Source organism: Carcharodon carcharias, chromosome 28 (assembly GCF_017639515.1).
Source record: "Carcharodon carcharias isolate sCarCar2 chromosome 28, sCarCar2.pri, whole genome shotgun sequence".
NCBI classification, from domain to species: domain Eukaryota; kingdom Metazoa; phylum Chordata; class Chondrichthyes; order Lamniformes; family Lamnidae; genus Carcharodon; species Carcharodon carcharias.
In genome coordinates this window covers 19,692,320-19,710,524 of record NC_054494.1, presented here as the reverse complement: position 1 = coordinate 19,710,524, position 18,205 = coordinate 19,692,320, and the positions used below count along the sequence as shown (strand labels likewise).

The 18,205-nt window shown below is 42.2% G+C and overlaps 1 protein-coding gene across 5 annotated transcripts in view; it reads right to left on the bottom strand.

Annotated features, from left to right (window-relative positions):
* Positions 1 to 3,933: 3,933 nt before the first annotated feature.
* Positions 3,934 to 18,205, bottom strand: part of rassf4a (Ras association domain family member 4a) — a 244,154-nt gene continuing 229,882 nt past the window's right edge. For all 5 annotated transcript variants that reach the window (XM_041176242.1, XM_041176241.1, XM_041176244.1 and 2 more), the window contains 8 exons: positions 17,096 to 17,244; positions 15,809 to 15,918; positions 13,922 to 14,085; positions 10,927 to 11,028; positions 9,349 to 9,400; positions 8,251 to 8,372; positions 8,055 to 8,152; positions 3,934 to 4,532 (listed from right to left, as the gene is read on the bottom strand). In XM_041176242.1, the coding sequence (XP_041032176.1) occupies positions 4,463 to 4,532; positions 8,055 to 8,152; positions 8,251 to 8,372; positions 9,349 to 9,400; positions 10,927 to 11,028; positions 13,922 to 14,085; positions 15,809 to 15,918; positions 17,096 to 17,244 (867 nt within the window). In that variant the 3' untranslated portion in view covers positions 3,934 to 4,462. The remainder of the gene's footprint in view (positions 4,533 to 8,054; positions 8,153 to 8,250; positions 8,373 to 9,348; positions 9,401 to 10,926; positions 11,029 to 13,921; positions 14,086 to 15,808; positions 15,919 to 17,095; positions 17,245 to 18,205) is intronic.

Here is an 18,205-nt window from a genome sequence, read left to right as displayed (position 1 = left end):
ATTAATTGTCCACTATGATTCAGTAGATTCCCTTACACAATCCTGACATCCCAATGTACTGCCTTGTCCTCAAGTTAAATTCATAAAAAGTTGCTTTGTAACCTGAACCCTACAGTCAAAGCTTATACTAGTTTATGCTTCATATGCTGTAAATTTAATCCATGTATCATTGATGCTGGGAATCATAATCAGTTGAATATTAATCCCCTTATCTCTTATCCCATCTGACTCCAGTCTACCATTTAGTTTGAAGTTTTGCCAATTCCTCCATCTTACTTGCATTTGATATGATCGTGAACAAGTCATAACAAAGTAATATATTGCCTTTTATCTTTTGCAGTCTATTTTCCCACTTGGGCACCATCATGTAGCTAAGTCCTACATCTGCTCCTGATAAATTCAGTATCATTTTAATCTTTGACCATCACTTCAAGAGGGATAGAGTATAACAGCTTATATTTATATAGCACCTTTAATGTACTGGAGTGCCCCAAAGCACTTCTTAGGGACATTATAAAACCAAGTATGACACTGAGCCACAAAAAGAGATATTAAGTCGGATGAGCAAAAGCTTGATCAAAGAGAAAAGGTTTCAAGGACTGCCTTAAAGCAGGAAAGCTGGATAGAGAGGCAGAGGGGGGGTGGGGGGGTGGAGAGAGGATTTCCAGAGCTTGGGCCCTCGGCAACTCACGGCATGGCCACCAATGATGGAGCAATTATAATTGGGAATGCACATGAGGTCAGAATTAGAGGAAGGCAGATATCTTCAGTGATGTGGAGTTGGAGGAGATTAGAGATAGGGAGGGGAAAGGCTACAGAGGATTTTGAAAACTAGGATGAGAATTTTAAAATCAACAATTTTCCTGACCAGTACCAATGTGGGTCAGCATGTACAGGGGGTGACTGGGGAATGGGGAATGGGATTTGCTGCACGTTAAGATACAGGAGTTTTGATGACCTCAAGTTTATGGAGGTCAGAATGTGGCAGACCAGCTAGAATTTAAAAGAGACTGACTGGGGTAGAGTTTAACATTGCTATTGAAAGCATCAAAGGAGTATCTTCAAATGCATACAGGGAAAAATGCAAGGCAAATGCATACAAGATTAGCAAGTGCAAACTCAAAAAAATACTCCAAAGGCTTTAGCAACACAACTAAAGTGGAATAAGGAAAAAATCATGAGTTTCGGGGTAGACAGAAGGGTTGGGGTACAGCTTGGGAGAGAAATCATGGCCCTGGTACTTTTGTTTCCAGGTTCCTTATCTCAGTGCCCTATCCCTCCTTCCACCCTTAACCCTTCCCCTCAATCATGTATGTTATATTTTCCCCTTTCAAGATTCACCAAATCAGTTTACCTAATAATCACAGAAAGTTCCTAGTAAAATTATAATGCCTGTTGTTGGCATCTGGTTACAAATATCATCCAATATACACACAGTATGGGTCATTAATGTTAAGAGCAGCAACGATATAATGCAGTGTTAGTTTGCGTGTGCCCTACAGGTAATCCTATCGCGACAATTAAACAAACCAGAGTACAAGTTTTATCTTAACAACTCATGCAATATTGTTAATTTGACAGGAGAATATCCCATTAGCTACTTAAAGCACTGTGAAGACAAATAACACTGATTTCAGTGACTGCTTGTTAATGTGTTCTGTACATCATGTCCATATGGATATGGTGACAATAAATTCATATTTGGGGGAAAGATTCAATACTTGCAATGCAGATTACAAGAAATCTTTCAGGTTTTGTTTTATATATTTTGACTACCTGTCTTGTATGGAAAAGACAGACCATCTCCATGCTGCAGCTTGGATTAATACATTGTTGGAAAGCTGTGGAAGGAAAAGAGGGAGGGAGGACAGGAGGTGAGGGGCTGGTCCCATTCACTTGCTGCTACCTAAACTCCCTCCTCCCTCCCTGGACACACTGACACAGACAACACTTACTCACCTCTCTCAAGATAACCTAGTATCACAAGACGCAAAGTTCCAGTTCCCTGGGAGTGGCTCGTGCTGCGGAAGTGGTTGACAGCCAGGTCTGACCCAGTGTGAGGCTGAGTGACAGCGTCTCTGGGCCAGCTCAGGCCTCATTACCAGTGGAGGCCCCCTCCTGTTCTTGCATTTTTTGTTCCTTATCCTTGGCCTCCTGGAAGATGTTGTCACAAGTCGCTCAGTGCAGCTGAAAGACTCCTGCATGATGACCAGCAAGATTAGCCAGAATAACTGCTCCAGTTCCTCCAATCAAGGGTTCCGTCTCTCCTGCCCTTGCTGCTCCTCCAATCTTAGATTCTGTCTCTGGAGAGCAGCAAGATCGGGAGACAGGAAACCTATGATTGGTGGAGCTGGAGCAACAAATGACTAATTTGAGCACCAAATGCACAGTCTTGTCTTGTCTCACTGGTTTACCTAGTACATTGCATTCAACAGATTTTAGCAACTTGAAAAGAAGATAACATGAGAGCTTCAAAAGAAAGCCCTCAGCAGCACACTCGCCCCTGCAAATTTGTTCACACATTACAACTTGTTCATTTCTTTTTCATACAAGCACATTGCTAGATGACCTTTACAGACCAATCAGCATGAAGGAGAGAGGAACAGGCAACGCCCTGTAGAGTTACTAAAAAAACAGCTTGGCAAGCAAATCACCAGAAATCAAAGAATGAAGGGAAGAACTTGCATATATCCAGCGTGGAAGAAACAGAATCTGTGACTGGAGAAACAGCTCAGTTTTTTCCTGCACCTGTTGCTCCTCCAGTCATTGCTTTGCTGTCAGTTCCTGCTCTCAGCAACTGACAGTTGTTGACAGTGGGAAGGGTCATTGGGCAGCTTTGTGGTTGATCAGCTGAATAAAAAAATTGGAACTGTCAATTTCACTGCTGGATGCTGCAAGTAGGGACTGCTGCTTCCAACTATCAGCAGATTCTTGGTTTTCCTGTGGGTTTTTAAAGAAAAAATTCAGAATCACGAAGCTGCCCAAAGTTCGGAAGCAGCAGTTCAAACTCAGGGTAGAGGTTCACCTAACATGCAAAGGCAGTGCTTAGATACTTCATGTTATCTAAATAGGCACATACCAAACTTAATGTCAAGCTAATTGCTGAGGGAGGTTTCTAAAGATCGGTAGCTGCATATAAATTCCTGCCTTTGGGGCAAAACCAGGTAAGAAAGGCCTAAAAACCTGCAAATGATTGGCTCTCTTTTTCTGAATACTTTTGACACCTTGAAGCTTGGCATCTGAAATGCACTGATCAGATGAAAGTTGATGTCAGATTTTTTAAGTAAAAAGACAAATATTGATCAGTAAATGCCAGAGAACTGGTAACTGGCAGCAGGCAGGTGGTGCATGAGAATCTCTGCGGCTCCAGTAATTCTTAGTTTACAAATCATGCCACTGAATGGAGCACTCGAATAAATTAGTTTTTGTACGATAAACCAAGCTTTCAGATCAGTGATCAAAAAAAGTGGCATGTCTGTGATATATTGTAGAGACCCTTTGATCAGTTAACTTGTAGCAGTAGAGATCAGTCTTGGTTCAATCATTCAATCATAAAGTGCTAGACTGCCCCAACATCCTAACAGCAAGTTCTGCTACTGCGTATTCACTAGCTAGGTGTTGACTGACAGTGTTTTTGTACTTCTTACATTGAGATTTCAAATTAACGTACCTGCCAACCCGTGCAAGACCACCTCTGATTTACAAAAGCTCAGCTACGTTATTACTTTCCAAAGGGAGGTCTCTGCACCAAATGCATTTATGGTAGTTCAGCTAGTGCCTAACTTTCTGCTTTCAACAAATTCACCATTCAGTAACTTACATGTCACCATTCATCTTTTCTTAATTAACTGAAACTTTTTAGTTATTTATATTGCTTGAATTATCCAAAAAAAAATGAGTAATTGGAAAAATATGGGTATCGGAAAAAGAAGATTGTAAGGTAGTTAATTTTTACTGTTACTTGAGACAAGGCTGCAGTATCTTTATCCCAACATATGTGAGGCCTGACATTCAAAGGTACAGACTAAATGAAACTTATCCATATTACCAAGGAGTGCCAATGTAGTAATTCAAATAACAGTTCAAATCCTGAAAAAAGCATTCCTCTTGAATTATACATCCACACTCATAAAGCCTTGCTTTGGTCAAATAACAGCTCAGTTTTACAGAATTTTTCTTTAAAAAATAGTAATTAAGGCAGTGTTTAAAGTACAAAAGTGATTTTCTGCAGAAGCGTTATACATTATTAAAATGTTAATTCAAAGAATATTTACCAGAAAAAAAAGCTTTTCAATAAACAGCAAAAAAAATCACAATATGAAAAACTCATGGTAAAAGATGTCAATGTAATTTTGAACAAATCAAACATGTAAAACAAAGCTTTTGTTTTAGATTCATTGTTTAGAAGAAATCGTCCAAACTGGATTCCTAGTGCTTTAGTGTTTTTAAAGATGCAGGTTGTTCAAATATAGTCTTCAGTCTCTGTGAGGTCTTCCAACTGCTGATGTATCATGGATCTCAATGCACTGTATCTTCAAAGGAAGAATAACATTATGTTCATAACTAGTGTTTCTTTTTGCATACAATTTAGGCACCCAGCACATTTTACACACTAAGCCTACCTTTTCTATCCAGAAATAGAATAGTCATAATAAAAGATACTGCTGTTAATAATTAGCATTGTTGTAAGAGTATTGAATTAGATTATATGCAACTTGAAATTATATTACACATAAAACCTACTGGCGACACACAATATTTTGTGTGCTTATTTTTCCTTTTTCCCTCCTCTTTTGTGGTATGTACCATTGCATGTCAGGGAGTACAGCAGGTAATAGGCATTAATGCCACTTCTTGGAAAGTGAGAACAATCTGATGCAATTGCCCTTCCACTTTTCATTCTTCGCTGTAACATCCTTGCCTGCAATGGGTGCCTCCGACCATTAGCCTAATTAAAACATAGGACACCAGCAGTGTGTTCCTCCCATAAAAACAAAAAAACTGCGGATGCTGGAAATCCAAAACAAAAACAGAATTACCTGGAAAAACTCAGCAGGTCTGGCAGCATCGGCGGAGAAGAAAAGAGTTGACGTTTCAAGTCCTCATGATCCTTCGACAGAACTTGAGTGAATCCAAGAAAGGGGTGAAATATAAGCTGGTTTAAGGTGTGTGTGGGGTGGGGGGGGGTTTGGGTGGGGGGAGAGAAGTGGAGGGGGTTGGTGTGGTTGTAGGGACAAACAAGCAGTGATAGAAGCAGATCATCAAAAGATGTCACAGACAACAGAACAAAAGAACACATAGGTGTTAAAGTTGGTGATATTATCTAAACGAATGTGCTAATTAAGAATGGATGGTAGGGCACTCAAGGTATAGCTCTAGTGGGGGTGGGGGGAGCATAAGAGATTTAAAAATAATGGAAACAGGTGGGAAAAGAAAAATCTATATAATTTATTGGAAAAAACAAAAGGAAGGGGGAAGAAACAGAAAGGGGGTGGGGATGGAGGAGGGAGCTCAAGACCTAAAGTTGTTGAATTCAATATTCAGTCCGAAAGGCTGTAAAATGCCTAGTCGGAAGATGAGGTGTTGTTCCTCCAGTTTGCATTGGGCTTCACTAGAACAATGCAGCAAGCCAAGGACAGACATGTGGGCAAGAGAGCAGGGTGGAGTGTTAAAATGGCAAGCGACAGGGCGGTTTGGGTCATTCTTGCGGACAGACCGCAGGTGTTCTGCAAAGCGGTCGCCCAGTTTACGTTTGGTCTCTCCAATGTAGAGGAGACCACATTGGGAGCAACGAATGCAGTAGACTAAGTTGGGGGAAATGCAAGTGAAATGCTGCTTCACTTGAAAGGAGTGTTTGGGCCCTTGGACGGTGAGGAGAGAGGCAGTGAAGGGGCAGGTGTTACATCTTTTGCGTGGGCATGGGGTGGTGCCATAGGAGGGGGTTGAGGAGTAGGGGGTGATGGAGGAGTGGACCAGGGTGTCCTGGAAGGAACGATCCCTACGGAATGCCGATAGGGGGCTGAAGGGAAGATGTGTTTGGTGGTGGCATCATGCTGGAGTTGGCGGAAATGGCGGAGGATGATCCTTTGAATGCGGAGGCTGGTGGGGTAATAAGTGAGGACAAGGGGGACCCTATCATGTTTCTGGGAGGGAGGAGAAGGCGTGAGGGCGGATGCGCGGGAGATGGGCCTGTCGCTTGCCATTTTAACACTCCACCCTGCTCTCTTGCCCACATGTCTGTCCTTGGCTTGCTGCATTGTTCCAGTGAAGCCCAACGCAAACTGGAGGAACAACATCTCATCTTCCGACTAGGCACTTTACAGCCTTCCGGACTGAATATTGAATCCAACAACTTTAGGTCTTGAGCTCCCTCCTCCATCCCCTTTCTGTTTCTTCCCCCTTCCTTTTGTTTTTTCCAATAAGTTATATAGATTTTTCTTTTCCCACCTATTTCCATTATTTTTAAATCTTTTATGCTCCCCCCACCCCCACTAGAGCTATACCTTGAGTGCCAGACCTGCTGAGTTTTTCCAGGTAATTCTGTTTTTGTTCCTCCCATCATTAGCCTGTCTGAGGTGGAAACATGACAACAACAGTCTTCCTTTCTGTAGCAACTTTAACATAGCAAAAAAGTGCTGATGCACTGCACCAGAGTGTTATAAATCAAAATTTGACACTGAGCCACAGGAGGAGATATTAGGGCAGAGAACCAAAAGCTTGGTAAAACAGGTAAGAGTTTTAAGGAGTATCTTAGAGGAGGAATGAGAGGTAGAGAAGCAGCAAGGTTTAGGGAGGGAGGTCCAATCCTTGGGGCCAAGGATTTACGATCTCTTCTGCTCTTCATTGCATCTTGTTGCGGTGAAGTTGGCTGCCTCATTTGTCTATAGAACTGTGACTGCATTTCAAAAGTATTTAATTGGCTGTGAGTATTTTGGGATATCGTGAGAATGTGATAAGGCCCCGTGTAATTGCAAATTCTTTCCTTAAAAATCTCACATGGAGGACTTTGATCTTTAACCTCCTTGAATCAAAGATTAAAAGATAAGAAGGCAATTTGTTCTAAGATTGCAACTGGAAACCCTACTTGTCACAACAATCAATATTTACTATATATCTGTACCTTGTACTTTTAATTTACATTGTGGGAGGGATTGTATTTTGCTAACAATTGTTAAGTGGCAGAAGAAAATGAATTTTGTTTACTCATTGGACTGAGATTTTCATTGGTCCTTTGATTCTTATTTAAAATGATGTGCTACACACAAGTGATTTACAATTTTGCTGTAATCAGCCACAGATTATTTTGCTGTCAGCTACAATAATGACATTGTAACGCCTTTTGTTCTTCTTCTGTGAATGTTCCATTGCTGTGCTCTCAATTCTCTTTTTACAAGAAAGCATCGTGAGGACTAACACAGCAGCAAGACAAAACACGGATCTTATTTCTTCCAACTTTTCTCAATGACTAACACCCACAAGGAGAGAGGCATTCATATCTACCAGCATTAGAATTAAAAAAAAAACAGTAATGACGGGTTTGGAGTCCCTCACAATGCGGAAGGACATCAACTGAAGTTTCCAATTTTTTTGCATCCCATGTGGGGATGAACCGAGTGCATTTTCCCAGCCTGGGGCAGACACAGTCATTCTTGAACAATGATGGCAATTCAAGGCGACTGGTTTTAGGGCTCAGTTACAGTGGTCTGGGAGCTCTCGGCTTCAGGCACCTTGCAAGGCACAAGAATAAATAAAATCAAACTTGATTGTATAAAAAGAGAAAATCTTTCCCACTTTCATTACCTGAAACAGCTTCAGGACCAATAATAATAAAACTAGGAAATTAATGTCTGGCGTACACTATATTAATACAAACTGACAGAAATTCTTAGGTTATAATTTAATCTCTGGAATTAGAGGATATTGATACAATACTTGAACTTTTCTCTCATAGTTTACATCATTATCTGTTCAATTAGATTTCAACCTTTAACCACGATTCACAATTTTACAATGGCCTCTGACAATTGTGAAATCTGAACATTATTTGTACTTACTTTACGGTTAGTTTGTTAATCTCCCTTTCTTCCTCTTCCTTCAGTTTTTCAACAAAACTATCAAGGACTGGCATTTCAAACTTAATATACTGAGCAACCTTGGGGAAAAAAAATCATTAGACACACATAAATCAATATTTTATTAAGCACGAACCAGGATTTAAAATGTAGTCATTTTAAATGACACAGAACGTACATCATAGGTGACCTCTTCCCCGAGATCCTTCTCCATCAGGAATATTCGTGCAATTTTTTCACAGGGGCCATGCAAGATCCGTGATATAAGTGGGTATTCGGAATCTTTTAATTTTGTTCTCTCTGAAATGGCAGAAACAATGTTAGTTTTATTGGTTTGTTGAATTAATGGAGCCAGTTATCTCATGCAGTATCAATCAAAAAGTAAAAAGTATCCAGTATGTAAAAAAATTGGGCAGCATAATTTATGACATACTGTGATTATTTTGATATTCTTTTCATGACCATTATGCAGACTTTCTGGCCATTTACTGCCCACCCTCTTGACTGAAAATGATAAATGACAATCAGTTACTATGCTTCTGTCTTAACTTCCTTGAAAATGGCTCCTGAAAGTAACGTACCTGATCTTTCTCCAGCGGCCTATTCCTCACCTGCCACTATTTAACAATGTTAAAAAGATCCTTTCTGACCTTAACTGTCATTATACTCTGATTATTATACAAAAGTGCTACAATATGTCAAATAAGCAGACTATTACTTTTCAAGTGCCAGTTACTTGTTAGGCAGCATTGGGACTTCCATTGCCTTGAGGGGAGACATTGGCCTGAATTTTACCCATGGCGGGCGCGCCAGGGATGAAACGAGTCTTCCCAGTGGTTGGGAAGGGCCAAGAGGAAGCGAAAGCCTGCCAGTCCAATGGCAACCTGGTGGGCAGTTTGAAAGCAGCACAGGCAGCTCCCTGAAGGCTGCCAAGGAAGAACATATCTTCTGCATGCTGAAGACCAAAGCCACGGCCTCAAATGTGGCTGGAGAGTCAGGTGGGAGCACAGGTCAGGTGGGCAAGAGTCACTAAAGAGTGATTAGCAGTGGGAAGCCTCTAAGGTTGATATTTCCCCCCCACCCCCCCCCCCCCCCCCCCCCCCCCGCCCTAACCTGGGGGCACTGAAACTAACTGCAGTGCTACGACTGAGTGAAAATCTATTGTGGTAAGCCTACTGGAATCACGTATAAATCTTTATTTTGAGAGGGCCTAGAGGAATTTTTTAAAAATCCGTTTTGGTTCCTCTCCATTTTTTTTTTGAATGGGTATGCATACCTCCGCTTTCATGGACAACATACAAAGCAAATTCATCTGCAGGATTTTCCACCTGTAAAAGACATCAAGAAAATTAACTGAAATAAAGTAGGGCAAAGGATCTCAAGCTGTGTTTCTGTGCCATCATAAAGTGGTCTGCAGTTTAAAAGACTGATTTCTTGTGTCTGCTATTTCATTCACACAATCTGTCCGTGTAAATCTTAGATAAGGCTGACCATTTTTTTAATGACTTTAAACATAAAGTCTAGTCATATACAGTTGTTTGCCTACTATTATTATTATTATTTTCCTGATATAGGGCAATCAGTTCCTACATTTTCTGTCATTGCTTCCTTGAAAATGGCTTCTGGAAGTAACTTACCTGATCTTTCTCCAGCTGACCTGACAATAATCTATGGCTTCCTATTATTATTTCATCCAGAGTGTAGACTGGAAAGCTTCTATGATGAAACGTGTCCATTTTAATTTACTTTGATTAATGCAGAATACATATATTTCTCACAATGGGGTGTTGCAAACCATGTTATTTTATAAAGTAATCTGCCAAAGTTTTGAAATTATGTTTAAAAATCTCATCAACCATCAATTCTTCAATTCATTTTGTGATCTACGTCCAGGATTATCAGTTAGTCCATGGGTTTTACAATAAGGTTATCAGGTCCGAGTTTGCTCTGAGCGCTAATGCTTGGTGCTAGCTGTCTGTCAGACTCACTCATAGACTTTTGCACCGGAGCTTCCGGACAGCTAACCGTCCTAAGGGTGCAAAGTCCTCTGCAGAGCCTCTAGGGCAGGGCAAAGAACTGTATCTCCTAAACCAATCAAATTGAAGATTCACTATTGAGCAATACAGCCTGAACCAGGAAGCATCAGCAAAATTATTTAATTCAATGTCAAATCTGGTACAGAAAATGAAATGGGGAGGGAAAAAGGGATTGAACTGAGAGAGATTAGTGGCAGAAAGAAAAAGTGTATATAATCTCCAGTATTGGAGATTAATGAAAATCTGAAAGAATGAGACGCCACACCAATGCTTCCCACAACCCGAAAATCCCTGTGCTGGCTGTGCACAAGTTGGCTCCTTTAAGTTACCATGATGCACTGGCACACCAAAAAATTTAAAGGGGCCGCACACTTGAATACATTACTCGTGCACTCAAAAAAAAAATCAGAGGAAATGTTGCTCCACACTTGTTAAAATTAATTATTTTTCAGGTTGTCTGGTAGAAATTAAAAGGGTGCTTCTACTGGAATGGACAAGTCCTAACCTTTAATGGCAAGCTTATTGTGTACAAAATCAGGTAAGTACAGCAACTTCGCACCATTCCAGGTGGTTCAATGTTCAATGTGATGAGTCGATTGGTGTGATAACATTATTGCGAAGTATCTGGAGGAGTAGGGCATCTGAGGGGATCAACTTCCAGATTTAGGTGCTTGATCGCTCATGTGCAGTCGTTGGAAGTTGCTGCCTGATTTACGTGTTAATAATTGGTGAGTGCTGTTAGTTTCACATTAATTTTACTGCACAATCCAGCCCAACATATCACACTTTTAATTGGCCTGTACACTTGGCTCACTTACCCTAAATTTGTTGAGCAGTAAATTCAGTACTTGTGAAGTGTTCATGCTACTATTCACTCGGACATTGGTCACAGACCCATAGGCTGGTGTAAACACAGAGGTCTGAGGATTAAGGGAAAAATAAGACTATAAACAGTGTTCAATGGGAGAAAGAAGCAATAAATTTAAAACTAGTCCACTTTTAAAAAGCTCTCGCCATTTAGAATCCTTTTGTTCGATATACTTGCCCCAGAAAGGGAATCAATGCAGTCCTCCCGCAGGGAAGTATTTAACCTCCAGATATTTGAACAATTGCAGGTATATGCCTGGCACCTTTTTTTTATTCATTCATGGGATGTGGGTGTCACTGGCTAGGCCAGCATTTATTGCCCATACCTAAGTGCCCTTGAGAAGTTGGCAGTGAGCCGCCTTCTTGAACCGCTGCAGTCCATGTGGTGTAGGTACTGTGCTGTTAGGGAGGGAGTTCCGGGATTTTGACCCAGTGACAGTGAAGGAACGGCTGATATATTTCCAAGTCAGGATGGTGAGTGGTTTGGGGCAGAATCATCCCAGATTTGCACTAAGTGCATAGTGGATGGGAAAAAGAACGTTTTACCTGTTGGCCGCAATGGCAACTTTCCACGCTCCAGCGTCCCAAGCCCACCGCATGAATGATCTATTCTTGGGAAACATGCTGTTTCGATGGCTGGTGAGCTCTCATCTGCCGCCATATCATCACCTCGCCACTTCCTCGCGCCAAGTGCCATATTTAAAGTGCAGCTGCATGGACACTTCTCAGTGCTCCCAGCCCAGGAGTGCTGCACAGAAGACATGGCAGCGGAAAGGCAAGAAGATTGCAGCCCACCAATTCAGTGATGCGTCCCTGGAACATCTTCTGGGTGCCATGGAGGCCCATCATGATGTCCACTACCCCTGCTATGGCCGCAGGAAGGGCAGTAATCTCATCAATCCAGCTTGGTAGGCGATGGCAGTGGTGATCAGTGCTAATGCTGCACAAAATAGGTTGGCCATCCAATGCAGACCGAGGATGAATGACCTAATCCGTGCCACCACGGTAAGGAGGCCATTTCATTACTCTAAACTCACACACTCAAGCCCATCACGTATTCACTGGAATCCCTCTCGCTGCCAGCTCAAGGGACATCATCACTCACTCCATCACACACACCCTCACATCTCCATCTGGCCTCACCTTCTTTGGAGACTGCCTCCTCAGCCCTCACCGCCTTGAGGCCACTTGCACAGATCAACTTGTGGCCCCACACACACCCTGGGATACACCCCTTCCGCAGTGCAGGCCTCGGCCTGCAGCCTGAGGCCACTTCTCCCACTTCCCAAAACAAGCCCAAGCCCCGCAGCCGTAAAAGAGCCACCCCTGCCTTATGGCTGGTCTGGTAGGTAGGGACCTGCCTGTCAGTCCTCCTAGAGGTGATGTGGTGCTGTTGTCGAAGCTTGACGCCGATGATCGCGAATCCTGCTCAAAGGAAGGCAGACAAACCTCGAAATCCTGAGCGAAGTGCAACTCACCAGATGCACATCGCTTATGCACAGTTGTGAAACACGTCGGTGTGCCGATGATCCAGTGTGGGGGGATGATTCCGGCGAGCTGGGCTTATAAAGATATGCAGATGTAGTACAATGAAGTTCCCGACATCCAACAGTGGGAAACACAGCCCGCCATTGACAGGCAGAGTGGACGACAGCAAACTGGTTTCACAACAGCGTGAAACTGATTTTCGGCCTTCTCGCTGTAATGTTCGCTCATACCGCCGAACATGCCCCCTGCTAACGGGAACAGAAAATTCCACCCTTGGAAGGGAACTTCCAGGTGGTGGTATTCCCACGAGCCTGCTGCCCCTGTGCTTCAAGATGGTAGCAGTCGTGGGTTTGGAAGGTGCTGTATAAGGAGCCTTGATGAGTTCCTGCAGTGCCTCTTATGGATGGTACACACTGCTGCTGCTGTGCGTCAGTGGCAGAAGTGAATGTCTGTGGATGGCGTTGCCAATCAAGCCGGCTGCTTTATCCTGGATGGTGCCTAGGTTCTTGAGTGTTGTGGGAGCTGCACTCATCCAGGCAAGTGGAGACTATTCCATCACACTCCTGACTTGTGCCTTGTAGATGGTGGACAGGCTTTAGGGAGTCAGGAGGTGAGTTACTCGTTGCAGGATTCCTAACCTCTGACCTGCTCTTGTAGCCACAGTATTTATATGGCTAGTCCAGTTCAGTTTCTGCTCAATAGTAACCCCAAGGATGTTGATAATTGGGGGGGGGTTCAGTGATGGTAATGCCATTGAGCAACAAGGGGCAATGGTTAGATTCTCTCTTGTTGGAGATGGTCATTGCCTGGCACTTGCGTGGTGCGTATGTAACTTGCCACTTGTCAGCCCAAGTCTGGATATTGCCCAGGTTTTTGTGCATTTTGATATGGATTGCTTTAGCATCTGAGGAATCGTCAATGGTGCTGAGTATTGTGCAATCAGCAGCAAACATCCACACCTCTAACCCTATGATGGAAGGAAAGTCATTGATAAAGCAGCTGAAGATGGTTCAGCCAAGAACACTACCCTGAGGAACTCCTGTAGGTGATGTCCTGGAACTGAAGTGATTGACCTCCAACCACCACAACCATCCGCCTTTGTGTTAGGTATGACTCCAGCTAGTGGAATCCCCCTGATTCCCACTGACTCCAGTTTTGCTAGGGCTCCTTGATGCCATGCTTGGTCAAATGCTACCTTGATGTCAAGGATAGTCACTCTCACCTCATCTCTGATAGTGCAACACCCCATCAGCACTGCCCTTGAGAGTCAGCCTAGATCATCTTCTCATGTCCTGGAGACCCTCTCATGAGCAATCAATCAATCTCCTGACTCCGAAACTGATTGTTACCTCTGAGCCAAGCTGACACAGTGAGGAGCAATCCTGAATCAATCACAGTTCGCATCAAACTGACTTGTCAAGTTAACCGACTTGGACCATTTTTGTTTTCTAAATATACCTTGTGATTGTAAAAGTGCCCATTGATGGAGAACCTGTGCCGTTTTATGCGTTGATTTTCACCTGATGTGCGATATTTTGTTCTGCGCTGTATCAAAGAGCTGGCATCACTTTTTGTTCGCATGAGCTGTGGAACTTCATCTTCAGAATTGTTGGTGTCGGACTCTGCATGAAAACAAAGACTAAATTGTAGCTAATATAGAAGTAGAGAATAGCTCCACAGCTCATGTTCCACCCAAGCAGTTTGGGAAGGAATAAGAAAATAAGCCACAAAAAGACTTTAATAAAAGGTAACACTGGTAGGACCAGTGGCAACACCCTCACCTCTTGGTTCGAAGGTCACTGGTTAAAGTCCCACTCCAGAGACGTAAGCATATTATTTAACATTTCAGTGTGGTATTGAAGGAGTGTTGAATTGTTGGAGGACTTTCAGTTAAGACCTGATACCATCTGCCCTTTCAGGTGGACATCCCCTCAATCAACATCACTAAAAGAAACAGTATTATTTGGTCATTATGGCCGGGATTTTCTGACCCCATTGTGGTGGGACCCGCTGCAGGATATTTGGTGACCCAGATTTTTGACGGGAATGGACGATTCCCCCAGCGGCAGGCAGGGCTGGAAAATCCCACCCTATCTCATTGCTGTTTGTGGGAGTTTGCTGTGTGCAAATTGGCTGCTGCATTTCCTACATTACAACAGTGACTATAAGTAAAAAAACAAACTTAATTGGCTGTAAACCACATTGAGACATCCTGAGGTTGTGGAAGGCTTTACATAAAGGCACATTCCTCCTTTCCTATGGGATTACAGAATAAGATCTAAAGCATTTTTGATGGTTTTGAGTTACAGCATTGACAATAAAAGAATAATTTCTACAACCATTGGTTGAATCTAAAGACAGTTTAATATCACTCCCCACCTGAGTTCTGAGGTTTGTACGCTTCTTTACTGTGCATGTGCAAGAACAGCACAGAAAGCTGTCCAACGGCAGATTCCAGTGGTGCACAGAGTAAAAGAGTGGCCTGGGAAAAGAGCAGGGAATGGGACCAATGGGATAGCTCTTTCAAAGAGCTGGCACAGGCAATGACGGTCCAAATGGCTGTTCTTTCAATGATAAATTGTTCAAAAATTTAGCTATGATTGTAACAAAATATTCAAAATTACCTTTCATCAATTGGTTCCAATCAATTGTCATTGTTTCTGGGATTTATAACGCTGCATTCGGTTTTGTTTCATTTGGATGCTTACATATGTTTACAAATAGAATTGAACACGTGTTTTATTTCTTTTGTCATAAAAATTACCATATTTCTTAGAAAGCACCTCTCAAACCTAAGACCTTTATCACCTGAAAGGACATGGGCAGCAAATGCAGGAGAACACCACTGCTTCAAAGTCAGGCAATATCTTGACCTGGAAAGAAATAGCTGCTCTTTCATCATGGCTGGGTGAAAATTCTGGAACCCCCTCCCTAACAGCATTGTGGGTGTACCTTCATTCTGCAGACTGCAGTGGTTGAAGGAGGCTGCTCACAGCCACCCACATCCCGTGAATGAATTTAAAAAAAGAGTTAACTCCATTTAATTGGGCTTTCAAAACATTTCAGGCAGGACATCAACCATTGAACTCCTTTAGCTTTAAATTCCTCTGGGGAAAAATCTGCAATTAAATTGTGAATGGCTACATTTTCTAGCACATCCTGCAAGTTCTGCGCTAAATCTATTTTCCAATAAAAAAAACCCAAATTGGAACTGGAAATGATGAACGCAGAGTTTTGAAATGCTCTCAAAGCAGCAGGTTCTACCTTCCACAAAAAAAAAACTGCACACATCTGACCATCATAAAGATTCCTGGATTTTATTTTAACATCAGTATCTTCACCTACCTGCAATGCTCCTGCTGCTCATGTTTTGTGGAAAGTCATCCTTATTTGTTGCTTCATTTTCGGCTTCATGTGAGCTGGCACTTGTCAATGCCTGTGATATTGTTCCTTTTCTATACAAGGTTAATATTAAAAAGTTCAGATTAACAGTCCATTAAAATAAAATAATGAATGAAGTAACATAACTGAAGGTTATATAGATCACCGTGTGTCATAGAATCATTGTCATATTATAGTTTACAGAAAACAAGGTAAAATGGCATTAAGGAACTCATCTGTGAATAGTGAAAGCAAAGATTTTTTATAAAAAATTAGGAGCGGAATACTTTTGGTGAATAACAACCAATATAATAAAGCCAACTTTCTCACAGCCCTGAATGGTAGAACAGTTGTAATTATTCTGTTGCTGTATGGTTTCTCTATAAGTGTAAGAAAGTGTTCAAAGCATTGGGGCAGAAACATTTGGAGTGAGATTTATGATCAGCGAGAGTGCGACTGATCACAAATTACATCATCGAGCATTTTCAAACCGTACAGAACAAATTTCATTTCAAATGAAAAAGATTTGATGGCCTGAGTAAGTCTTCAGGACAGACATCCACCCAACTGAGCCCAAGAAAATAACGCACGAAATGTTATGAGATCCACCCTGTCAAGACTCCTCAGGATCTTAAAGGTTTCAACTAAGACACCTCTTACTCTTTGAAATTCTAGTGGATACAAGCCTAACCTGTCCAGCCTTTCCTTATAAGACAACCCGCCCATTCCTGGTATTAGCCTAGTAATGGGAAAACATTATACAGTATATTTGACATCATTAATGCCCTACAAATGCTGGATGTTCAGAATCCTGCTGCATTACTGACGAAAAGTATTGTTATGGATCATGTTGGGAGATTTAATAGCTCCCTTCGCAGGGACTGGAATAGATTCTAGGGCGACCAAATCACTTTTCTCTGCATGGGAATTTTGAGCTTCTTGTTAAAACACATTTCCTTTGCCTGCAGGTTCCCTGGAGACAGCTGATCATGCTCAGAGCCTCTGCTGTCTTTGGAAGCAGTGATTTTCCTGCTCCCCTATGGCAAACTCACTGAGAAAGGTGGGAAACCTGACATGAGCATGCCAGAGTTACATAAGGCCAGGATCCATGCTGCAGAAATTCCACCTTGCCAAAATTGTAATGAGATCACATCCTTTACATCAAAACTGTTTTATCTTGTACACTCAACATAACATATTGCTGGTTGTATAACCAACTTCTTACAAATAAAACTCCTCCTCTTGGCTCACTTGTACAAACCAGTCTGTTGTCCTAATCGAAGCAGCTTGGAGCCTGAGAAACACATGCGCTCATTATCGTCATGCATCTGAAGTCTTATTGGTCTTCTTAGCCCCCAGGATATGTTCAAAAGGCCCTCAATGATCAGCTCTGCTTCATCCTAAAGCAAAGACAATAAAAAAAAAATCAGGAAAGGGAGGTATGATCTGCCAACCCATAAATTGACAACAGGCTGTTCTAAAAATGACAGGTTTGATTTGGCCATATGTTCTAGCAAGAGTTGTCGTGGAATGGAGGCTGTTGAGATTTTGTTGAGGTGCTTAGCGCAAGAGTCTCTGGACCAGAGTTCAAGGTGAATGAAACTCAGCAACTATGGAGAGGTTACAAAAAAAAACCAGAGAACATCAAATGGAAAAAAATAACAAATGAGGTGCTCAGCAACTGTTGCTAATTTGGAGGAAACCCCGATTTCTTAGATGAATGAAAAGGTTGGAACAAGTTGAGGCCACAATCGCAAAAGTTAAAGTTAATGAATCGCAAATGATGCAAATGATTTTTATTTTATCGCATGAAAAATATATCCCTCCACCTACTGCCCCCACCACACACACACACACACACACACACACACACTTTTGCCATTTTTGGGGAATGGAATGTGTGTTATACACAAACAATATATGGAATTTGCCAGTGGTACACCACAAGGGATTCTGAGCAACAGTACTTATTCATTCTCTACTGAAGGAGGTATCTGATTAAAACAGCTGGGGGAGAATTTTCTCCCCTTCGGGGTGGGGGGAGTTGGGTGGGAGTGGGCTCTGGCCAATTAAGGCCCACCCAGCGTGACGTACACTGGGAAGCACTGTGAGTAGGCTGAGTTGGGGTTGCGCTCTTTCGTGCATGTGTGCAAAAGAGCGCAGAAATCTCCCAGAGGCACAGAGCTGCCTCATGGAGATTACTTTGATTTTTAACAATTTTAATGAGGAAAAAAAATTTAAAGACATGTCCCCTCAAGTGACAGTGTCACATGAGCTGGGACACGTCTATGAATTTTATTAAAAATTTCTATTAATTCAGAACCCTTAAGTGCATCGATGGGCAGAGGGATCTGGGTGTAC